Here is a 26,249-nt window from a genome sequence, read left to right as displayed (position 1 = left end):
AAGTAATTTATAAGTTTTTCAAAGTAAAAATTGTAACGAAATAATATCTTATTTGAATCATACAGTTAGGTAACTATCGCCAGTATGCCAGCATATAAGTGTATTTATGTATGTATGTTTGATGATTACATCGTTAATTATGTTGACTAATTCTTATGCACAAAAGTTTTAACTACGCTTTAAATTTAGTTTTAGGGTTTTACAATACAATACAATACAATATAATATTATTAATAGAACAGTAATTTTTACAATTTTTTCTCATAAATTTTCTAAACACTTGCCAAACAGAGGAAATAGAAAATTAAATAAAAACATCCAATACTATCTCGTCCGTGAATGTTGCATTAACTAATTTGTGTTTAACTAATATATGTACGTGTATATGTCTGTACCATAAAAGCATTTGTAGAGTAGGTTGTAGTTATATAATTTTATAAGTTTTCTAATATTTGCAGTGAACAAAAATCACAATCTTTGAATTTAAACTGTGCGACAACATCTGTAACTGTTATACGATGCGTCGCTGGTAGCTAAAAAAAATTTTAAATATGAAAATATAGATATGCATAGGTCATAAACACAAGGAACACAATTGTTAAGTAACGAAACCTATAGATTTTACGAAAAATATAATTGGTGCTCTTAATGATGCTTTGCGCAATTCTTAGTTGATTGGAAATTTTCTTAGCTCTAACGGTAGCATTCTTATTGCGTGTAGTAATCAGAGACGTGGTAGTAGTAGTGGTTATTGCATTGTCGACTGTCGAATTGCCTGTTATTGCTGTTGTTGCCGCTACTATTTTTGCTGCTGCTGTTGCTCTACTAGTATTGAATATGGAAAAGATGGTGAAGTTTTGTTATTTTAAATCGAGATGATCCACATCCATAGACGATGTTGTGGTTATGTTGTCGCTGCTGCCGTTGATATTGTTATTTTTAGCGCAGCGCGCTATCAGTTCTTCGTACGGTTTATTGTGTAGAAAACAGACAAGCACAACAGTCATATTGTCGCCACCCAGGCCGCCCATTTGGCAATCGGGTGCGAGACAATGATTCATCAGCTCTTCGCAAATCTCTTCCGGATACATACCCATGCCGATACGCTTCCGACAAAAGTCGACGACTTCTTTGTTGCTCATTACATCCCATATGCCATCGCATGCCAGCACAATGAATTCCCAATCGGCTGTTATTTCACGTGTCTCCACATCGGGATATGCTGTAAGTATGAATGAACGTACGTTGATGAGTAAAAGGTGAAGTACATAAACAACAGTGTTCAATTCAAAAAAAAAAAAACATCAATTAACATTCGGTTCAACATTGTATGAGTGTGTATGTGAAATCGAAAAATAAACACAGCATTTACAAATAGTTTCATTTAGCGCCTGTGTTACTCAATAGAATAGCAACAAATAAACAACGAAAATCTATGGTGTGTGCGCCGAGTGGCCAAAGTGCGCATTTACGTGTTTAGCTATAAATGTACGTTTGTGTGTGTGTGTGTTTACGTATGTATGCAAATCAACACGTTGCGGTGATGAAAGCAATTGCCTTCACTTTATAAATTAAATGATCATATTCTTTTGTTGTACTATTAATGACTTCGCGTGGGTGCTATTGTTGGATCAGACAGTGGGCAGGTATCACTATTTCAGTGATCAAAATGTAATGCTCATACAATATACACATAAATGATGCATTAAAAGATTTGCAGCGACTAAAATAATTACAATAAGAAAAAACTGTTCAGTGTTTTATAGCAGCTAGCATATAGTGATCCGATCTACACAATTTCTTCGGAGAAAGTATTACTGCCTTACACAATATCTCACGACAAGTTTTGTGAAGATATCTCGTGAAATTAAACAGTTTTCCCTACAAGCACTTGATTTCGATAGTTCAGTTTATATGGCTGCTATATGCTATAGTAGTATGATATCGGCGATACCGACAAATGAACAGCTTTTTGGGGAGAAATACACCCTTTTCTGCAAAGTTTCAGAGCTATAACTCAAAAACTAAGGGGCTGGTTCGCATACACAGGCAGACGGACGAGGCTGAAGCGACTTACCTCGTCGTGCTGATCATTTATATACATACATACATCTTTTATAAGGTCTCCGACATCGTTGCATATAATATACTCCGTTTAGGGTATAATTTTGTAGATCTGTCATCAGATAAAACCGATAAAATTTGCCTCTGAATGATAAAAAAGGCAAGTATTTTAACAGAAATCTTTATTTTCGTCTACAAAATAGGCTCTTTAGCCAATATGTTATGGCGTTCAGTGCTTTTTTCGGTTTCGAAACATTTCGTCATTCGCTGGATTTTTGAACAGTCTTGACGTCATATTCATTAACCCACTTCTCGTTATCAGTAATGGCAGCACGTTGTCAAGAGTCTCTTTTGCAGCCACTACTCGAGGTTGCTTTTGCAAAAGTTTCAAGACTTTTGGTACGAGTAAAATGGTAAGATTCATATCCAAAACATTAACCGAAATTACTGTGTCTATTTACTCGTATAAAAGGAATGTTGATATCCTCTGTTAGTCTCTGATGTCAAGTGGGCGATTTCTAGCTCATTTTCAAGCTCTGCTTCTTTAACTTTTCAATGTTATTGTCATTAACAGAATTTTAGATTATTTCAGGACCTTCACTGAATGCTTTGTGTCACTCAAATACTGCTGTTCGTGATTAATTAGAGTCCATAGAAAACACTTCGTTGTAAAGTTTTTTCTATGGTAAAAATTGCCAGACAACTTTTCTTATGGGGATCAAACTTAACACGAATATAAAAAAACGTTGTGCCAATCTAGGAAAAAAATATATATTGGTTTGCGCAAAATGATTCGGTTTGCAGGAAATGGACTAGTCTGGATCAAGTTAGATCAGATGCTGAACATTTCAAATTAGTTACTTTTTCTTTCTATTTGCAATCACTGTAATATAAATGCTACTGTATCAAAATCTAGTATACTACAAATACACACATACATACATATATGTTTCTTTATTAAAAATTCAATGAATAAGGAAGAGTGACTTGTTATTTATAACATCGCCATACGAAGAGGTGTTTAATGTGTCATTGCGCCATGTAGCTATTGACCGACAGGTAGACTATGAGCAGAGTTAATAAAGTATACAGTTGGAAGCAAAAGTCAAGTGCGTAAGCGTAAAAGATATAAAAATCTGCAAAATTATTATACATTCGACTTCTCTGTTTGATTTGTTTACCGGCAATTAAGTGCCTTTGCCTTTTCCGAATGTATACAAATGAGTTTTATGAATGCTCTATTTGTTTTGTTGCATTCTTGAAATAGTGTTAAACAGAATGTAAACTGCGTAATCACGAACAACAAAGTTCGGGAAGAAACGAATATTAAATACTCTCACAAGTTGTGATAATGTAAGGAGAGGGAACTATGTACATCTAAGTTCCAATCTATTTTAAAAAATAATAAGCAAATTGCATAACAAAATCATAAAACGTGCGTTTCAAAGTAAAAAGGACTTATTGAATCTAGCGCCCCCTGGTGGCGCCATCTATATGTCGACTGGAGCGTTAGAATCTTCTACCTTTATCGATTGTACAGTGAGAATTTCATCGATTAGAGGTGAATTTATTGCGTTTTAAGTGTCAGTATGTTTGTGTTATCGGTGCGAAAATGAGCTACGAACAAAGAGCTAACATTAAACTTTGTTTTAAAATTGGTAAAACTTTTACCGAAACGTTTCAATTGATGAAACAAGTTTATGGCGATGATTGTCTCTCCGGTAGCAGAGTGCACGAGTGGTTTCAACGTTTTCAAAGTGGTCGTGAGGACATAAACGACGATCAACATGTGCGCCAGTCAAAATCCGTGATCACCGGAAATTCCATCGAAACTGTGAGTGAATTCATCAAAAATCAGCCTAAATCATAATTGAAATACATGGAAATGGAATTGAACATCTCCAAAACAACGATTTATCGCATTTTGAAAAACATTTGGGCTTACGAAAGGTGTGTTCGGCCCGAATATCGCGAAGATTAAAGTTGGGGTTTGCTGCGCGATAATGCGCCGTCTCATCGATGGACGCTTGTGACCGATTATTTGACCAAAAATCACATTTTAACCATTAACCACTCCCCGTATTCACCTGATATGGCACCGTGCGACTTCTTGCCCATAAAAGGAAAGCGTTATGCAGACGTAGAGGCCATTCAAAAAGGCTTGTACCGGCATACTGGCGGCCATATCGGCCAACGAGTTAAAACACTCGTTCGACATGCTTCTGAACCGTGCAAAAAGCTGTATTGAGCAGAAGGAGACTATTTTGAATAAAATAAATTGATTTTGCCGAAAAAAACATTTGTTCTGTTGCTTTTAAAGTCCTGTTTACTTTGGAACTCACCATGTATTACTGATTTTCAGCGAGATCTCCAGTGATATCAACAATACAATATAGCATATGTTATTATTTCGAGTGTTCATATAAACAATTAATTCCTTATTAAGAGATCAAGAACATATTGTCATCTTAGCCATCTTAGAAAGACGGAATTTAATAAATTAGTTCGATAGGGTGAGGTGTGAACCTCTTCATGCATTAAAATGAATTCATTTCAGCTGCAAATACTTTATATACCACACACTGGCCTATAATAGACGATGATGCTGGCACGAGGTTCGGAAAACCATATGTAGTGATAGGATAAAGCTACAAATATGTACCCTTCTCGTAGGTTTAGTAGTTTTAAACATTAATTTTAAGTGGGCTTGATTATTATTCGATTTTACAACCGACTTGAGTTTGTAAAATGGAAGATTGATATCGAAGTTATTTCTGTATTAAATTTGAGGTTAATATTACGTGATACAAACTTATTGCTAAGGTACGCGTGCTACCACATTCAGCTTGACATTAGGTCGGTTAGTTTTAGAAAGCCATAGGTCTTGACACCCTTTACTTTGTGCTTCATATATTCGACACCCTCTTTATATATCCGATATACTACTGCACCCCAAGATTTAGTATTAATTTGTTATTCGTTAAATATAACAACATAATGCGAAGAAATGAAGAAACAAAGGAGAGTTTTTATCAAGATATTTGTTTGGAACACGGCTTAAATTGCGAGTGAATAACTACTGAACATTTCCTAGACTGGAGTAGAAAAAAGGAAGCGTTGGAGACCCTATAAATTATATATATATCGAGCGGAGTCAATTTATATTGTCCATCTGTCTATCTTTAAATACGCGTAATTGATCCTCAGTTTTTGAGATATAGCTATATCTGAAACTTTACATATGTCCACCGTATGAAGCTGCTCATTTGTCGGAACCGCCGGTATCTGAGATATAACTTTCATACAAATTGACTTAACAAAATCAAGTGGAAAACTTTTATATTTGACAACATATCTTCACCAAACGTTCATGAACTATTGCGCGAGATAAGGGAAAAATGTACGAATAAATTGTTCAGATCGGACCACTATAGCAAGTAGCTTCCATACAAACTGATTCATGAAAGTCGGTTCGTTTATGGAAATTGTTTTTGTAATACCTAAAACCAATCGGGATGTATATGGAGTTATACACATATAACTTATCAGTGAGACGAGTTGAATTGTACGATGGGTATGGTACCGCCCACATTTAGGCGGCCGCAATCGGACCACACTTAGTACTTCCCACATAGCACAATTTTAAATTTCATATGATGCTTTCACCACCCAGTACACAAATCACACACGATGAATATTTTCGAATAACACCTTGCACAAATAGTGACTTTGAGGTTAAAACACGAGATGTTTTAAAATTGTCAAAATCGGAGAATTATTTAAGCCTCCACATATCGAATATGTGAAACGCAGTGACTGACTTTTTGCAAAAAATATAGGTCAATCTGTGAGTTAGTTCAAGTTAAAGAGAATACACACCAGTCACGATTTGTTCCTCAGGCTTCTTGTTGGCATTGCGCTTGAATATGAAATCACCGAGTGCCCGTGATAACGCCAAATTGCCATTGACACGATTAAACTCCACGTAGCCGCCACCCTCGTGTATGCGTTTGGTTTCAGCCTCATTATTTGGCTTATGGTCCAGCGACAGAGTCTCTACCTCTCCATTGATGCAGGCGATCGCACGCGAATCACCAGCATTGGCACAATACAAACGGTTATTTTTAATAAGTACAACAACAGCTGTCGAGCCGGCCATTTGTTCGCCCCATGACTCATTGTACAGCATCTCATAGTCGATGTCCAGAAATGCCTAAACAAAAGCAAACATATTTATATATACATATGTACATAATATAAGTTTTGCAAATTTTTATTAAAGGTTAGTTGCTTTGTAAGTACAAAAGCGACGTGTAGAGTCGTGCGCTCACCTGTTTCAAAGCCTTCTCGACATTTTCTTTGTACTCGGGCCGCTTTAGTATGAATTTGTGAAGATGTTTGCCAGCATACTGTGCCACTGTCGCACCGCCATGACCATCGTAGACGGCAAAGAACGATGTGCCGGGATCGTCGGGCAGGGAAAGTATGTGTGTGTGCGAGTCCTCCATGTTGATGCGCCAGCCTTGCATGCAGCTGGAACCGACGCGATACAATTCATTTTGACAATACGCAGACTCTTTGGCTGTGACTGGTTCGGAAAGGGTTTGACCCATTTTAATGGAGTGTTTTGTATGTGTGTGTGTGTGCGGGTATAAAGGTGCGAGTACAGCTAGTACAGTGCTTGTGGGCAAGGACGTGCCGTCGTTGTTGACTTGTGCACCTTTTCACTCTCTCTTTATTTTTTTCTTTTCTAATCTTCTTTTTTAATTACAAAATGTAATCCAAAATTTGCGTACCCAACTGAAAAAAGAAAAACAACGAAATATTAAAGATTTGCGCATACCGAAAATTTTATGTAAGCAGAACTCTAAATTCTGCGTGTGATCAATTGCAAGATTTTGGACTGATTATGGTATTTGTATAACATTTTTTTTAGCTCTGCAATAAAAATACCAACAATAGAGACCAACACATTTCCTTTTTATCAAACACAAAAAATGCGCTAAAAATTTTGGCACTTTACGAAATGTCTACATACACATACACACATTGGTCAATATTCAGTGGCTCATCACATCGAATAGGACCTACCGTAAACTTGAAATTCACGCTTGAAATCTCTGCTAAATGTGAAATTTTGTTTTATTTTATATTGAAATTATAAAAGATTATCCGTCACTTTCCATTGTAACAAAATAGAGAAAAATGTCTCAGCAAAGTAAACACAATAGACAACAGTCAAACTGACGCACATCCCAATGTGTGTCAGTCAGCCGTCATTTGGAAAATACAAAAAGTTCTATGGAAACTACGAAGCGAGCCAGAAAGTAAATAAATAAATAAACAAACGAATGTAGAAAAGAGTATAGCCGGATATCTGGAAGATGTTAAGCAACAAATGCATATAGAAACTTGCAAAGCTATGAATGACTACCGATTCCCTCACCTTTTCCACTCGCATGATCGATGAGTAAGCATATAGTATATTTATATAAATGAGTCGCGTGCGCCAATTCTGCGATTGCATCATGTTAAAGAATTAACCAACTTCTCATTTGAATTACGTCTAAATTCGTTTGTATGTATGATTACTTTGCTTAATATATTATACCGATGCTGAATCAAAGCTTAATTTCGAGAAATACAATCATATACTATACACACCCACATACATACATACAAACATACATATACTTGTGTTTATATATAGTACATATGTATGCATTATATGTATATCAGCAAAACTAAGCTTAGTGAAATTTTATGAGATTCTTGTCAAGGCCGTTGAACAATGTGTTCATGAAGCGTGATCTCTCAACAGAGTTCGTGCTTAGGGTAAAGAGTTAGGTTAGTTTGTCATTAATGCCTCAAATTAGCGACACACTCAGACCGCTAAACTGTGAACAAAACACTGTTTACACCGTGGGAAGTTGTTTTAAGTGGAGATGATGATATATGTATGTACTTATTGATAATGCTATTGACGAATGTGCTTATATGATGACGTAACACATGAATCCTATGACTCTCAACACTAAATTTCATTCGTCATCTGTTGGCCAGAGAAATCTTAGTATTCTTCTTATATTAAAATTCGTTGAACTTCAAAGTTCATCTGTGCTGAACACAGATACTACAAAGACAGGTACGACAAAACGATCTCAACTAAGAGAGACATTTTCGAGTGTGCGTTGCACCTGAGAAATTGTTCCCTCTCACAATCCTAGATAGACTGCTATGGTGCTCATATCTAAATCCTAGTCCTTTAAGGTTATACGAACTTTTTAGTCAAAAGTAAATGCTGGTGTAAAAAATAATGAGTTTTATCCGGGCTTCGTGTTAGGTGAAGTAATTGGCAATTCTTTAGTTGTATTTTGCATAGGCCACATAATACCGAAGACGATAAATGATTAGATTTATAATCTCCTGCGATTCCGCTATGGCCCGACACCTATACCAGTCTTATCACAAAGACACTCGATGCTATTAAATGAATTCAAGGCTAGTATCGCCGCTCTGCTATATGAGTGAATGGTTTATTCTCTGGAGGAGGCTGCACTCCGGAGCAGAATATCTACGGCTACATTAATGACTGCAGCTTCGGTTTGGAATACACTGCAATAGTCAGGCAGTCTGAAGCTGGAGTTAATAGAGAGCTCCTGACAGTGAACACCTCCATCATTCTTCCCCGAACGCTTTGACCCATCCGTAAAGAAGTTCACTGCCGCTCTCCTCCAACGGCTTCTTTCCACCCACAAATCCCACGTTGGTATATCGTCAGAGAAAGAGCCGACAGAGTTCGAATTGGCGACTCCATGATCCAAATGATCCGGTATGAAATCAAACTATGTGAAGATACCCTAATGTTCAGGTGCGTTTTGACTAAGTTATGGAACCTATTTTTTTGGAATGTTCATAGAATAGTTCCAATCGACTATGATGAAAAAGGAAAAACATTCAACAAAAACTCTTATATAATGTTAGTTGAAAAAAATTCGATTTCCAGATATTAAAGTTTTATTCCATCAAATAATGTCAGACCTTAATAGAATGCTCATTTGAAAGTAATTTAAGAAAGAAGAGCTAAATGTTGAGACTAAGGTCTATTTAAAAGCAAAATATTTTAGATCGATATCAAAAACTGAGGGACTAGATTGCGTATATACAGACAGACGGACGGACGGACATAGCTAAATCGTCTCAGCTCGTTACGCTAATCATTTTGTATGTATGTATGTATGTATATAGTACATGTATAGTTGGTAAGATATCCAATGTTTCCTTCTGAGTGTTACAAACTTTGTTGCAAACTTAATATAATCCGTTCAGGGTATAAAAAATATATATAAAATACCCAACAATACCAGAACTGTTAAAAATAAACCTATTTTGTAAATACTTTTCTTGTTCGTTCAATTACGGGGTAAAATGAGCGTATTAACGAAAAGCTTTTTCAATAGAAACAAAAAAATGCAAAAATCTCTACAAAAATCATAAAATAAATGGATTTCTCATTTATTTCCATTGAATTGCCTTAAATCTATTTCCTGCGAACTGCCACCGTATTCTATTGTTAACAACGCGGTGCTACATCGTAAACTCTTGCCGCGTTAGAATCAAGTGAGGAAGTGCTAAGATCGGGCACAACCGAACATTAGTTACTCTACTACTACTTAGTTTTATTGCAAATTTCATTAAGATATCTCGCATTTTGACCGATATGAACCATATCCATTTGGACTACAATATATGCCCAAGGACACAAATCTTATTAACTTTATTAAAAGTTATTATTAAATTGATTTTATGGGGTAAAAATGAAGATAAGGAACATTAGTTGAATGGAATAAAATAAAAATAAAGGATGAATACAAATATCTTTGGAACAGTGTTTTAAAATGTCAATTATTCTCTTAACTCTTTACTGAGGCTAGCCCCTTACCAGTGTTACCCATGAAAACTTAGGCGATTTTCGTAAATTTTTGTAAAAGAAAGTACTCAATATAATATTTTGAAGTTTTTTGGACATAATAAGGTATATTTTCAGCAATATTTTAAAATTTTTTCTTTACAAAAATATTCAAAAAAAACCGAGTTATGTGCTGTCTTCGGAGGTTCCAAAAAATAAAATTCCCCAACTGCTGACATGATACCAGGCGAATGAGTTGCTAAAACAAAAAAAATCAAAAAGGTTATTGAAGTCGAAAGTATTTCCTATACAATGACCTACAACTTTGAAAAAATATCAAAAATTAAATAAATGGCGTAGTTCAGGAAAAAAAAATCGATTTTTAGGTAAAAAATGGTCGTTCTTTTAATGCCAAATTGACAATTTACAACCAATCAAAAAAATCATAGGTCATTGTATAGTGCATATATTCAAGAATACTCATTTTCAATTAGAAGTCGCGCGGTCAATTTCTCGTTGAGTTATGATGTCTGCAATTTTGAAAAAATGTTGTTTCGAGAAAAACGCGTTTAAAGTTTCAATTATCCTATTTCTACAAGCGAGCGGTCGCTCTTTAGAACGCCGCTATTCACAAACTATTCCAGATACGACCTTGCAAAAAAAAATCAAAAATCGATTTTTTGAAATTGTTACACTGGAATAGCCTCTTAAGGGGGTATTCTGGTCTAGGGTTTTGAAAAAAATCGATTTTTTTTGGAAGGATTTTTCAAAATTCGACTTATTTTCGGAGATACAGCCGATTTTGTGACGAGGCGTCCGTGTTCACTAGAATTGTCTCCTAAACTTTAAACGCGTTTTTCTCGAAACTACTTTTTTTGAGGTGGTTGACATGATATCTCAAGTTCTACTGAACCGATTCCTTTGAAATTTGGTATATATCTTCTTTATACAATGCTCTATCGTGTCTGTGTTGGATTTCCAAAAATTTTGATTTGAAGTATTTTTTAAAAATTCGAAAAGATCGAAAAAATCGGGTCAAAAAAAATTTTTTTTTTAAAGGTTGAGGCCTTTTTTTTTTTTCGAAAATAATCAACCCGATAACGACATCCTTACTAATGAAGAATCTTCTTGTTTTTTGTGTTTTAGATCTCTACAAGGGTTGAAATCGCGTCAACCAGGACGCACCGTTTTTTTTGAAGCCCCCACTCCACCGGCCCGTATCTCGACGAATTTCAGTTTGTTTTTCTTGCAATTTTTTTATATTATTAAAATGTCAATAAAAACATATACAAAAATGGATAGTTTTTCTCTTAGTTTAAAAAATGCCTAAAATTCATGCGTCTAGACCAGAATACCCCCTTAAGTTATACATTTTAAATACAAGCTGTATTTATTATGTCTAAATGGTCAAGCCCTTTGAAAGATAAGAAACTTATCACTTTCTCTTAAAAGTGGTGATGAACTGATCCAAATTCTTCAACAAATTGCGACACTTTTAATAGTTTCGAACATAACCGTTATCGGTATATAGGAGATCGGCGTGATAGTATCAAATTCGTCTGGCATTTTTACAATAGGGGTATTCTCTTGCTCTTGCAAAACCCGGTGCACGGTGCAAGAATTGCAGATTTACAACGGCACAACAACAAACACACGCAGAAAAATATTTGCAAGGGCTGTAAAATATGTCAGACCAAAACCTATGTATATTTGGGTGCAATGTCACGCAAAAATATAATTGCAACCCTGTTGTAGTTGCCATTTTACATAAAGACATATTACGTCGTTAAATTGTTGAGGAAGATAAGTTTTAAATGGCTTTTATTATTTCTATTTAAATTTTAAAGATTTGTTACAGTTATTTTTCTTAAAAATGTATGCAGAAGGTGCGCCAATTCACAATAGCCATGCTTAATAGTCATTCACAACAAATTGACCGAATTAGCCATTCATATATCACTAGATTCTGCAATGGGTGCTCTCGTGCTCTTGTATATTTCGGTATAGTATTTTTGCAATCTGCAATCTTGCAAGAGCAAGAGAATACCCCTAATGTAAGATGAGATGGTACTAGTTATTGCATCAAAAATATTAAAACCTAACATGTCCTTCTCTCCTTCTCCTTTTTAGATAAGGATTTAACTTGTGACTGAGTTAAAGGTCTGGACATCGGACATTTATATACACATATGGTTCAACTATAATTTTAAAATCCTGATCAGGGTATATTAAGTTTGTAACACCCAGAGCGACACCTTAGAAACGAAATAAAATATATAATATATAAATGATCAGCATGATAAGCTGCGTCGATTTAGCCATATCCGTTTGTCTGTATTTACGCGAGATTTTGAAATACCCATCCTTTTTTCAATAAAAAGCTGCTCATTTTCGTTGACATCGGATCACTATAGTTTATATAGCTGTCACATAAACTGAACGATCGGAAACAAGTTCTTGCATGAAACACTTTTTATACTCTCGCAACAATGTTGCTAAGGAGAGTATTATAGTTTTGTTCACATAACGGTTGTTTGTAAGTCCTAAAACTAAAAGAGTCAGATATAGGGTTATATATACCAAAGTGATCAGGGTGACGAGTAGAGTCGAAATCCGGATGTCTGTCTGTCCGTCCGTCCGTCCGTGCAAGCTGTAACTTGAGTAAAAATTGAGATATCATGATGAAACTTGGTAAACGTATTCCTTGGCTCCATAAGAAGGTTAGTTCGAAGATGGGCAAAATCGGCCAACTGCCACGCCCACAAAATGGCGGAAACCGAAAACCTATAAAGTGTCATAACTAAGCCATAAATAAAGATATTAAAGTGAAATTTGGCAAAAGGATCGCATTAGGGAGGGGCATATTTGGACGCAATTTTTTTGGAAAAGTGGGCGTGGCCCCGCCCCCTACTAAGTTTTTTGTACATATCTCGTAAACTACTATAGCTATGTCAACCAAACTCTACAGAGTCGTTTTCTTCAGGTATTTCCATATACAGTTCAAAAATGGAAGAAATCGGATAATAACCACGCCCACCTCCCATACAAAGGTTATGTTGAAAATCACTAGAAGTGCGTTAACCGACTAACAAAAAACGTCAGAAACACTAAATTTTACGGAAGAAATGGCAGAAGGAAGCTGCGCCCAGGCTTTTTTTAAAAATTGAAATTGGGGGTATACGAGTATATACATTAGGAACCAATGATGATAGCGGAATAAAACTTTACAAAAATACGGTATTTGAAAAATATGTAAATGACGGATAATGAAATCTCGATTATCACTTTATCATGCGAGAGTATAAAATGTTCGGTGACACCCGAACTTAGCCCTTCCTTACTTGTTTTTGCATGCGGTATTACCCATAAGAATGGTGCAATATCCGAAGAAATTGTTCAAATCGAACACTCTAGCATATATGTACATACATATCTGCCATACAAACTGAACGATCGGTATCAAGGAAGTATTTGGGTAATAAAGTTTCGATGCAACCGAAGTTAACGTTTTTTCTTGTTTATTAGTCAGTAGGTAAAATCAAGTATCCAAGTATACCATACTTCTAGACATCCATAAGAGCAGGTTTAACTTCGAGTAGCACCGCTTCATGTCACAAAATGTGTCTACATTTGTATACTTTAAGAAGCTGACACGTGCTCCTTACAATTGTTAAGTCAATAAAATGATCGATTACGAATCTTATCTTCGGCGCTTGCAGTTGTTTTTAATGCACTAGCAGGTGTTAATAGCATAATATGTTCCATTGCGCTATACATTTTGATATCAAATTTATATCAAAAAGAATTAATTGAACATTAGGTACTTAATTTCAACTTTTCCTACAAAATATAGAATAACTAATAGTAAGAAATTGCGTATTTTTTTTTTGATATTTTTCTTTACAATTTATAATTGCAAATGTGAACACATTGTGACAAAGTACCAGGAGATTGTAAATAAGTCGCAAAATATTTAATTATTCATCAATATTTATTTTGTCGCTTTCAAAGTAATCCCACCAGACGTAATACACTTAAGCCAACGATTTTTCCAGTAATGGTCTTCAGCTCCTTCAGCGATTTTTGTGTTATCTCTTCGATCGACTGAAAACGGGTTCCATTCCGATGATTGTTGACTTGTTTGCATGTCATACTCAAAAACCCATGTCTCATCGACGGTTCTAATGCTCTTCATGAATGTAGGTATCGGAATTCGCACGACAAAGAGACCTGTTTTGAAAAAAAAAAATCAGCTTTATTGGGATGAGTCGAGCAAGAACGCATTTCATACGCAAAATATTCACTAAATCATTCCAACGGACTTGCAAGAGATGTCGAGCTCTCTTGCCATCTCTCTAACACTTGCCTGACGATTTTCAAGCACCATACCCTTTATTATACCCTGAACATATTAAGTTTGGCACAAGGAAGCGTCGGAGACGCTATAAAATATATATACAAGGTGCCTTCCAAAGTAAACAGGACTTTTTGAATCTAGCGGCCCCTGGTGGTGCCATCTATATACCGACTAGGGCGTTAGAATCTGCTATCTTTATCGATTTATCCCGTAGCAGAGTGCACGAGTGGTTTCAACGTTTTCAAAGTGGTCGTGAGGACATAAATGACATGTGGGCTAATCAATATCCGTGATCCCCGGAAATTCCATCGTTACTGTGCGTGAATTCATCAAAAATCAGCCTAAATCATCATTGAAATTCATGGAAATGGAATTGAACATCTCCAAAACATCGATTTATCGCATTTTGACCGAACATTTGGGCTTACGAAAGGTGTGTGACTTCCTTTTCGGAAAAATGCATTTGCCTATGAAAGGAAAGCGTTATGCAGACGTAGAGGCCATTCAAAAGGCTTGTATCGGCATACTGGCGGCCATACCGGCCAACGAGATAAAACACTCGTTCGACATGCTTTTGGACCGTGCAAAAAGCTGTATTGAGCAGAAGAAGACTATTTTGAATAAAATAAATTGATTTTACCGAAAAAACCATTTGTTTTTTTAAAGTCCTGTTTACTTTGGAACGCACATTGTATAAATGATCAGTATATTGAGCTGAGTCGATTTAGCCATGTCCGTCTGTATATATACGAATTAGTCCCTCAGTTTTTAAGATATCGTTTTGAAATTTTGCAAACGTCATTTTATCTTCAAGAAGGTGCTCATTTGTCGGAACTGCCGATATCGGATCACTATAACATATAGCTGCCATACAAACTGAACGATCGGAATCAAGTTCTTGTATGGAAAACTTTCACATTTGACAATGTATTTTCACAAAAGTTGGCACAGGTTATTTTCTAAGGCAACAATGTAATCTTCGAAGAAATTGTTCAGATCGGTTAACTTGCATGGGAAACTTTCTCATTTAACGATATACTCGTATGTATCTTCACGGAATTTGGTATGAGTTATTGTTCATAGGAATAATGTAATATCGGAAAATATTGTTCAGATCGGCTCACTATAGCATATAGCTGCCATACAAACCGAACGATCGGAATCAACTAAATCACCGTAGGCCGTTTCCAACATTCGCAACGATTTCGCCCACGAAATTTGCTTAAAAATACGACAAATTCCACGATATTTTTATCAATTGTAAAAATCGGAACTTACTACTGAAGTGTACGACTTAAGCAGCTGCTGTAAACAAACTGGTTGACAGATAGCGCTTATATTTGGCATAGTTATTAGGGACAGTTCTACCAACTTAGTAACATTTGTTTGAAATATCATTAACTCGGAGAACTTAATTACAAGTTAAGGTTTCGTTTTCTTGTCACAATATAATGGTAAGATTATTATAATGTATAAACTGCCGTAAGAAACTGAGATACATATACATATATAAAGAAAGATTCAACTATGGAGAATTGGAAACATATCTACAACCATTGGATTTTATTTCGAGTATATTGATGTCAACATCTGGTAACAACAGTTAGTTCATATTAAATTTTATACTGCTAATAAATATTTAATTTTTTTAATTTTTGATGAAATCATAATTTAATTTCCAAAAAAACACTTAGCGATACTAGGGGGTATGGCTATTAACGACTCATGCTTAGTGGGCATATATGTGAAACACTTTAAAGATAAGGGTGAGTGGTACTCACAAAATAATTATTTCATAACAGAAATGTGAGTTTATATTTTGTTGTATTATCTTTATATATAAAAAGTACGTGTCACGTTGTTTGTCCGCGATGGACTCCTAAGCTACTGACCGATTTTAGTAAAATTTAGCACAATGTGTCCAGTTCGAGCCAACTTAGAAGATAGGATAGTAAAAACAATTCATTAATTAAGAATACAGTGAAAGTTCTATTAAATGGACACCCTATTAAGCGGACATCTTCATTAATCATGCACATTGTTAATGCTTATTAAGTACAATCTATTAAGTGGAAAACTCTATTAACTGGACAGAAAGACTGGTAACCAGACATTGAGAAACCAGCCTTAAATTCGTTATTTTTTTACTCTCGCAACAAAGTTGCTAAGGAGAGTATTATAGTTTTGTTCACATAACGGTTGTTTGTAAGTCCTAAAACTAAAAGAGACAGATATAGGGTTACATATACCAAAGTGATCAGGGTGACGAGTAGAGTTGAAATCCGGATGTCTGTCTGTCCGTCCGTCCGTGCAAGCTGTAACTTGAGTAAAAATTGAGATATCATGATGAAACTTGGTACACGTACATATTTCTTGGCTCCATAGGAAGGTTAAGTTCGAAGATGGGAAAAATCGGCCAACTGCCACGCCCACAAAATGGCGAAAACCGAAAACCTATAAAGTGTCATAACTAAGCCATAAATAAAGATATTAAAGTGAAATTTGCCACAAAGGATCGCATTAGGGAGGGGCATATTTGGACGTAATTTTTTGGAAAAGTGGGCCCCGCCCCTACTAAGTGTTTTGTACATATCTCGGAAACTACTATAGCTATGTCAACCAAACTCTATAGAGTCGTTTCCTTCAGGCATTTCCATATACAGTTCAAAAATGGAAGAAATCGGATAATAACCACGCCCACCTCCCATACAAAGGTTATGTTGAAAATCACTAAAAGTGCGTTAACCGACTAACAGAAAACGTCAGAAACACTAAATTTTACGGAAGAAATGGCAGAAGGAAGCTGCACTCAGGCTTTTTTTTTAAATTGAAAATGGGCGTGGAACAAAAACCATATCTCAGGAACTACTCAACCGATTTCAATGAAATTCGGTATATAATATTTCCTTAACACCCTGATGACATGTACGAAATATAGGTGAAATCGGTTCACAACCACGCCTTCTTCCAATATAAAGCTATTTTGAATTCCATCTGATGCCTTCTCTGTATAATATATACATTAGGAACCAATGAAGAAAGCGGAATAAAACTTTACACAAATACGGTATTTGAAAAATATGTAAATGACGGATAATTATGTAAATCTCGATTATCACTTTATCATGCGAGAGTATAAAATGTTCGGTGACACCCGAACTTAGCCCTTCCTTACTTGTTTCAAATGAAATTTATTTTTATGAACATATTCAAAATTAAACCTCAAGTATAATCTCTTGGTTTCTTGGCAGCCGGCAAAAACATTTTCTCCTTATTCGTAAATAAAATTTTCGCTATATTAAATAGTTTATTATATGAAAAATAGTATAAAATGTATACCACAGTAACGCGTGGCCGGATCCATTACTATTATATATACATATATCAGAAGTATGTACATATAGCAGCCTGGTTTCATGCCCGCGGATGACTCTGGTTGTTTGCAAATCGAGATTTGAATCCATTGGACTATAGTTTACGGTTGAACATGACCTGTCGAATACCACACAAAAATTTGGAGAGTCTCAATAGAAACTGTGCTTGCTGCCATTAATCAAGGACTGCGAATGCGGTGGTTGTGGCACGATATTAGTTGAAAATGTGGCGAAATGATCACGAATAACCAATGCAGTACATATGAGATGGTGCATTATCGCACTTCTTTGTTCAATAAATTCAGACATAGTAAAAATTGAAGAATTTACTTTTAGAGCCTCACAAAACGTCGCGTAGTAAGCAAAAGTCGACTTTATGGGTGTTTCAAAAAGAGCCGAATCTAACAAAAGCTGTTCGACTACGAAGCACTTCCAAGCAAATGGTTGCCTATTTTTTGGAAAAACCATACCACTAGAACAACGCAGAACACTAAATTCAGAGTGGTACACAACAATTTGTTAGTCGGTTGTTTTTCAAGAAATAAGAAAAACCAACAGATGGGTCACTCTTCACCACGACAAGACAAGCTCTCACATATCAACTGAAACAAAACATCAATTTAATGAGTCATCCTCCGTAAAATCCTAACTCGGCACCGAATAACTTCTTTTTATTCCCGTTACCAAAAAATAAACTAAGAGGTCAACATTTTTTGACACCTGAAGAGGCGGTTGTTGCGTTCAAAATGCGTGTTTTGGAGATACCTCAATCAATTTGGGAAAAACGCTTCGACAATTGAACTATGAAAAAGTTTATACATTAATAATTGTTTTTTTCTCTAATCCCGAAGTATTAAAGGCAGACCTCGTGAAACAAGCAAGATTTATAGCTTTTTAGCACAGAAGTTAATTGAACAATTAACCGACTTTTACTTTAGCATACAAAATAAAAATCTTCTTATTGAAATCGAGCTGAAACTAGAATGCAACTCTGCGGATTGTTGTCCACACTGTAAATTTGGCTGTGTTTAACTCTATCCGTGCTGTTGCTTGAATAAAAAAAAATTTACTCAAACACTTCCTTAAAGGTAGTGAAAACACTGGAAGCCCAAAAATTCGTTATAACAAAGTATTTTGCAAAGCTACTAACATTTTTCTGATGGGATTTCTACTAATTGAAAATTGAGATGCTTATCATCAGCACGTGGCCCGCATAAACAACTGCAAAAGTTAATTATTGTTGTTAAACTAATAGCGTAGGCGATTCCTCTAAGTTAAGTGCTCAACTTTTACCAGCCAATCATACCAATCTTTCAGAGCAGGAAACTAGTTGTCCATGCTGTAAATTTGTTTGTGTGCTTGATAAAATAGCAATCAGCTGATGAACTTTAACTGTCAGAAAAATACAAAAAGGAGAACCCAAGCAAATATAACAGCTGATTGTTAATCGAGTCTATAGTTGATCGAGTAGAGGGCTGTGCAGGGATAATGGGATGCCGAACATATTCCAGTGTGAGAGCGCCTCAAAATAAGCGTTTTTTATGACATTTTCCATTATGGCCAGATGAAACAAAATAACAATTTTTGGGCATTTATCAACCCAACACCCAACATTTAGTATGAATAAAAATTACTATATAGTGGTTATTTATTATATAGAGAAACTATTTAAATCTTATTAAAGTATATTGGAATAACTGATTTTTGACCTCTTAATACCCAATAAAAGGATTTAAGCTTGTTAGCTTTCAATCATTAAATGTTTCTAATCATTTTCCATTGAAAACAATACTATAATGCTTCAAATTACAAAACGTTTCATCACATACCTTTAAATTTCACAAATTTATTTAATTTTCATTGTTTTACATTTTTTATAAGAGGTCTTGAACGATGCAACTATGTTACGGCTTTTTTCTATCTCATCTATATTGTTTCAACGAGAGATATAAACTAGTTTAGTTTGTGCTTGTTTCAAATATATCTGCGGAATGTAAAAAAATTAGTTGTAATATGTACACATGTACAAATATGTATGTATGTATGTATGTATGTATATGCCTCCCATAACATTCACTCGATTATTGCGGTAACAAAAAATTCATTACTTTGAAGGGACTATCAGGAAGAAGCATAGACTACTGCATAGCTAGGTGGACGCTGCATCTAATTTTGGGATTGCATGTTTGCAATTCCACTTTTTGCAAGTTTAAATCTATAAATAAAAAACTCAGGGAAGAAAACTTATTTATGTCCCAACACCGTCCGTGCGCCTCGAAAGCAGGAAAAATGTGCGCTAGTTATTGAGTTAAAAGAAGATAACAAAAATACTAGAACAAAAAGTCTTAAATTCTTTAGTGAATTCTCAGGTTGTATCGATATAATTAAGCCAGCATTGTGTTAATATTTAGATTTGTATTTCTAGAAGAAAGAAAACTAAAGGCTAGACTGCGGTTGTTGTTGTTGTAGGGTGTTAAGGTTCAGATAAGTTGCCATCGAGGTCATCCAACGGTAGCCCCAAGGGGTCGGCCAATGGGGAGAAGGGTGACACATGCAAAGAGGTGGTTAGGTGCGGGGACTCGTTGCATGCTGAACATATATTTGGTATGTCGGGGTCGATTCTGAATAGGTAGGAGTTTAATCTGCTACATTATCCAGAACGAAGCTGCGCAATGGTCACTCTCTAATCTCGTGACAACTCGAGCTCGTCGTCTACAATGGGTGGGCGGTTTGACCCTAAGTACGACATTCGTTGAGAGGAAGTCGGTGAAGGATTTTATGGCGACGCTGTGAATGGCGGTCAATGCATGTCAGAAGTTAGTTGCGTCCAAAGTGTCGGCGTATTGTAAGTGGTCAACGTAATTAAGGAATGATCTCTTGATGTTGCTAGGAGGCGGTTCCGCTTCAAGCAGACGACTGCAGGGATGGTTTCTACGAAAACACCTCAGCAGAAACTAGTTGGAGAGGAGTTCATTATGCTCCTTAAGTGGGAGCATGCAGGCCTCGCTGTGTAGAAGTTTGATTGCAGAAATCTTTGTATTTTCTACATGTGCTGCCGGCTAGCGACTTGAGGATTTTGTTGCGGCTCTGTAGGAATGAAGGAGCACAGGCGAACTAGTGGCACCCCTAAAATTCTGAGTCATTGACTGAAATATTAAGGTCATGTTTGTACTCCTTCGTCCAGTTTGTGAATATGGCCGCTGTGGAAGAGAGAAAGGTCGAAGTGATAGCCGCTTAGTTTTGAGGACCGGATTTTGAAGCTTCTAAATATGATAAATCGATTTCGGTAAAACTGAAGATTATGCAGAGGAAATTTGAAGTCGGGCTGTACGCAGACCCTTAACAAGCTGAATAAAATGAGCGTGAAAAAGGCTACAAGAGGTAAACATAAACGAAACGTGGATCTTGAACTTATTGGAGAAAATGAGAGAATTAAAAATAAAGCTGTTTACCTAAGATGGACTGACAGACAATGAAACAATGATAACCTTTTGATTAGTTCAATAAAAATAAATTTCGATACACTTTCTAAGAAAACTAATAAAATGGACAGACATTGTTTGCCTGACCACATTTTTTGTTCGCTACTGTGTTTGGCCTGTTTGCGGAGAAAAATTTAATCTATATAACATACTCATACGGGTAATTTATTATAAATAACTGCTGAATGTTTTACCTTCTTTTCAGCTTAATAAATATATATATATATATATATACATACATACAAGGTGTGTTCCAAAGTAAACAGGACTTTTTGAATCTAGCGCCCCCTGGTGGCGCCATTTATAAGTCGACTGGTGCGTTAGAGTCTTTATCGATCGTCCAGTGAGAATTTCATGAAATTTCATTGATTGGAAGTGAAGTTAATGCGTTTTAAGAGTCAGTATGTCTGTGTTATCGGTGCGAAAATGAGCTTCGAACAAAGGGTCAATATTAAATTTTGTTTTAAAATTGGTAAGACTTTTACCGAAACGTTTCAATTGATGAAATAAGTTTATGGCGATAATTGCCTATCCCGTAGCAGATTGCACGAGTGGTTTCAACGTTTTCAAAGTGGTCGGGAGGACATAAATGACGATCAACATGTGGGTCAATCAAAATCCGTGATCACCGGAAATTCCATCGAAACTGTGCGTGAATTCAACAAAAATCAGCCAAAATCATAATTAAAATTCATGGAAATGGAATTGAACATCTCCAAAACATCGATTTATCGCATCTTGACCGAACATTTGGGCTAACGAAAGGTGTGTTCGGCCCGAATATCGCGAAGATGAAAGTTGGCGTTTGCTGCACGATAATGCGCCGTCTCATCGATCGAAACTTGTGACCGATTATTTGACTAAAAATCACATTTTAACTCTTCCTTTTCGAAAAAATGCATTTGCCCATGAAAGGAAAGCGTTAAGCAGACGTAGAGGCCACCATTCAAAAAGGCTTGCACCGGCATACTGGCGGCCATATCGGCCAACGAGCTAAAACACAGAAGGTGACTATTTTGAATAAAATAAATTAATTTTGCCGAAAAACCCATTTGTTCTGTGGTTTTTTTAAGTCCTGTTTACTTTGGAACGCACCTTGTATATGTTTGTATAAAAATTCACACCTACTGGTATGTTTGCACAATTGGACCTGTAAAAAATGAAAAAGGTCTGCGCTGCCTCTTCGCACTGCACTCGATTGCGCACTCTGCACATATGTATGTATATAAATATGCCAAAGTACATACATAACACATGTATTTATACTTAATCAGAAGCAAATAGGCTGCATTCCGAAATATACACACATTCGTATACAAGGAAATTAGCACTATTCGACTGATTAGACGCTCAAAGCTAATGGCTGTGGAAAGTGAGAACGTGCTATTTAGAGCCGCAGTTCTAACATTTATTATTAGTTGGTATTAAGTCATACTATGAAAAAACTATTTACGACTTTCCATATTTACACTTTACGATTGTCATATGAAATCTTATCAATAATTAAAAAAAAAATAAATAATCTTTCGTTATGGATTTTGACATACACATTTATGTACATATGTATAGTATATGTATGATTAAAATTTAATATGTACGTAGGGTTGCGTGTATAATTGCATTAAAATGATAATGCGATGACAATTTTGAATGCAGTTCGCTGTACGTAAGTATGTATGAAGTATTTATTTTTAGACCTTTAGGCATTTTATTTTTATTTATTATACCCTGATATAGGGCAGATTAAGCTTGCCAGGAAGTTTGTAATACTCAAAAAGAAACGTCGGATACCCTCAATATCGATCTGAAATTTTGCAAACGTCCTTTTTTTTCAAGTAGTTGCTCATTTGTCGGAAACCCCGATATCGGACCACTAAAGCATATATGTATGTAGCTACCATACAAACTGGACTATCGGATTAAAGTGCTTGTATGGAAAGATCTTTTATTTGACGAGAAATCTTCACCAAATTTGGCATGGACTATTGTTTAAGGCAGTCGCGCAATTCCCGAAAAAATTGTTAAGATCGGATAACTATAGCATATAGCTGCTATACAAACTGGACACTTAGTTACTAAAAGAAATGCACCTGTGAAGGGTATATTAGCTTCGGTGCAGCCGAAGTCAACGTTTTTTCTTTTTCTTTTTTAAACGATATCGAAATTTCGATGACGAAAACTTTCTGCGCACAATGTGCGAAGATAACATCCAAAAGCCTAACCAGCTTTTACCAAAGATAGTTTTATATGTAACAGAAAACAATTGACCAAATTCGGAGGCTTGTTAACGTCAGTAAGCGTAAATATGAATACATTAAATTTAGTTTTTGCGCAGTAATAAACTTTAAATCCTACGCTAAACACTAGTTATTTACTATGTACCGGGAATGGAGATTTTTTAGTGTTGCAGCTTTTGAAGATTTTACATGAGATTAAAATGTTTTGTTGTTGTAGGGGGATAAAACATTTTCAGCTTCAGATATGTATATATTTTTTATTGGGTAATCGGAAAAGGTTTTTCGTATATTGTCAATAGATGTCGTTGCAGTCGTATATCTCTAGCGACTACCCATTATTAGGCCACTATCAGCGTCCTTCTACTTTTATATTTAATTACAAATCTTCGATATATAACTCAACCAAAACCTCAAAAAGCTTTCAGGGGTACCTAAATTTTAGAGGCAAACTATGTTTATCACATCAAAGAAAAGGTCTGCAAATGCTCTGAATTCCATAGCAGCCGGTTTAGCATTGCAGGAATTGGCCCGGAGTGTATGCGGCCAAGAGCTGTCATCCCTGTTTGGATCGGTAAGTAGTCTCAAAACTACGCTCGTCCCCATAGTGAATCCAGTAAGTGCTACTAAAGCCGATAACACAATTAACTTTAATCACTTATGTTGAATGTGACAATCAGACATGTACATAAAGTGATTATAAGATAAAGCATATCTATGTACGTATGTCCATACTATATGTATATTCCTGAAGTATGTATTTGTGGAAGTAATTTATTTTGTGAAAAAATTATCAGAAATACATTTCTCCAGTTGGAAATACCATTTAAGTTGATAGACCTACTGAATAGCACTAAGGCATTGTGAGCGAAGGCCTAGCAAATTTATCGTTTTTGGATAGATAATGTTATCAGTTTGCGCATATATTATGTGTAATAAGATAAAACTGGCGAAGTAAAAGTCATGGAAAAGAACACAATTAAAACAAATAAGTAATGTGGCTTAAAGTCGACTGTGTTATCGACTGTGCAATAATAACAGTGCATGTATGTACATATGTATTTACATATATTTTTAGTACTTGACAACGAAACGCTCACTGATAAGCATATAAAATCTGCGGTTTGCCAAACAATAAAAAATCTGAAAACTGCTACTTTCATATGTTCTTCGTCATCACATTAAGGATGTTTTACATTTTATTTTTGCAAATACATGTGGATATGTTGAAGTAAGTATGTATATTGAATCGGTACAACAAAAAGTACTGGGTTATGAGTACGTTAATCAACGCTGAGCGAAATACATTCAAAACACACTGCAAGTAAATGAATAAGAAATCAAATGTATGAAGCGTCAAAAGCAAAACAAATAATTGCTTAATAATTTTTAGATAATAAACAGGGGGTAGAGCAGAGAATGTGCGGAGCAGAGTAGCGGCCAAAATGCTGCGCACTATAAGCGTGTGATAAGTAGTAGGTACAATACAAAGAATACTACATCATGTTTAAAGCTCTTGGGGGGGCTTAAAGTAATGACTTGCAATTGAGCTTTATTAATCATATAATTTAAGAATCACAGTTAAATATAGGGTTGACTGAAGCCCATTAAGAGAGTGTAAATATGTCGGTGCAAATATTATGAATATGCACAGGCATAGTCCTTATGACATTAGCTTCTAAGTAACTGGAGCAGACCGAGTTTATGCTGTATAGCTGCCAAGGACTTTAGTTTCTAGCTTTATCAGTTTAGATACTTGCATCTAATATGAATTTATTTTATGAATAAAGAAGTTTTCAATAATACTTTAAACTTTAATTGTGCCAATTTTAACCGAATTATTTATATTTTACAAAATAAAACTAAACATTTAATACCAACTTCTTAATTTTACAATATACAATTAAACATTTAATATTAACTTCTTAATTCTCAAAGTGTTTGTTAAACCTTTCATATGCTATGTATTCGTAAAATCTCCAAGCAGCAGTTTCGCGCCTCAACCGAAAAAATTTGGGGATGAATAATTGTGGTATACACGTGCTACTGACAGCTAACGTTAACAGAACCATACACACTTTTGATTTTTAAATACAATTAAATTGTTGAAAAATGATGCTGAATAATTCTCTTGTCATAGTATTTTTGAATAGGAAATGGAAATAACTTAGTTGCTAGAGCTACTTATGTATTTCAGCAGAGAACCTAATTACTGCGTTGCCATCCGGCAGCGATCAGACGGTGCGCTTTTAGACACAACAAAAACAAATCGCTTACTCACCTGACTGTTGTGATATATATGTATATACGTTTGCAATTTGGACTTATAGCCCGATTGGCACTCCAGAAATCTGTGTTGGCGCAAAATGCGCTGTTTACACAAAAACCCGACTTCCAAATGTTCCGTTTCCCCTACTAGATCATCAGCAAATGTATGGTATGACCAACGAAACAAGTACGATGATTTTTTAAGTTTTTTACCTCAGTCACTGTTATTGTTAATGCGTGATTCACTATTATAAATATCCAAATTAGTCGTACAATACGAACTACACGTTATCCAAACAAAATGATTCCGATTTTAATATGTACCAGCCGCTATCTGACTTGTGTTTTTGCCGTTTACAATTCTCGACCGCGAAATATAATCACAAAGCTTTTGTTGTCAAAAATCCTTTTTATTCATCAATTATGTACTTTTGAGTTTGTTTTCTATTTATTCTTTTCACGTTAATCTTTAATTAATTTATTTTTCCTGTAAAAATTTATACAAACACAAAATAGCACAACAAAAAACTGTTTCAGCTCGTTTCGCATTGATTCTCCACA

The 26,249-nt window shown here is 35.4% G+C and overlaps 1 protein-coding gene across 2 annotated transcripts; it reads right to left on the bottom strand.

Annotated features, from left to right (window-relative positions):
- Nucleotides 1-26,249, bottom strand: LOC120777453 (probable protein phosphatase 2C T23F11.1). 2 transcript variants are annotated; one of them, XM_040108772.1, is made up of 4 exons: nt 25,702-26,249; nt 6,396-6,864; nt 5,944-6,277; nt 1-1,222 (listed from the first exon to the last, which is right to left on the bottom strand). In XM_040108772.1, exons 2-4 carry the CDS (start codon nt 6,675-6,677, stop codon nt 861-863), a joined length of 978 nt encoding a protein of 325 aa, XP_039964706.1. In that variant the 5' UTR covers nt 6,678-6,864; nt 25,702-26,249; the 3' UTR covers nt 1-860. The 2 variants fall into 2 exon arrangements, with proteins under 2 accessions (XP_039964706.1, XP_039964707.1); XM_040108773.1 differs by lacking the exon at nt 25,702-26,249 and adding an exon at nt 7,156-7,248.

The sequence above is a fragment of the Bactrocera tryoni genome, chromosome 5 (genome assembly GCF_016617805.1).
Source record: "Bactrocera tryoni isolate S06 chromosome 5, CSIRO_BtryS06_freeze2, whole genome shotgun sequence".
Classification (NCBI taxonomy): domain Eukaryota; kingdom Metazoa; phylum Arthropoda; class Insecta; order Diptera; family Tephritidae; genus Bactrocera; species Bactrocera tryoni.
This window is presented reverse-complemented; position numbering and strand designations above follow the sequence as displayed.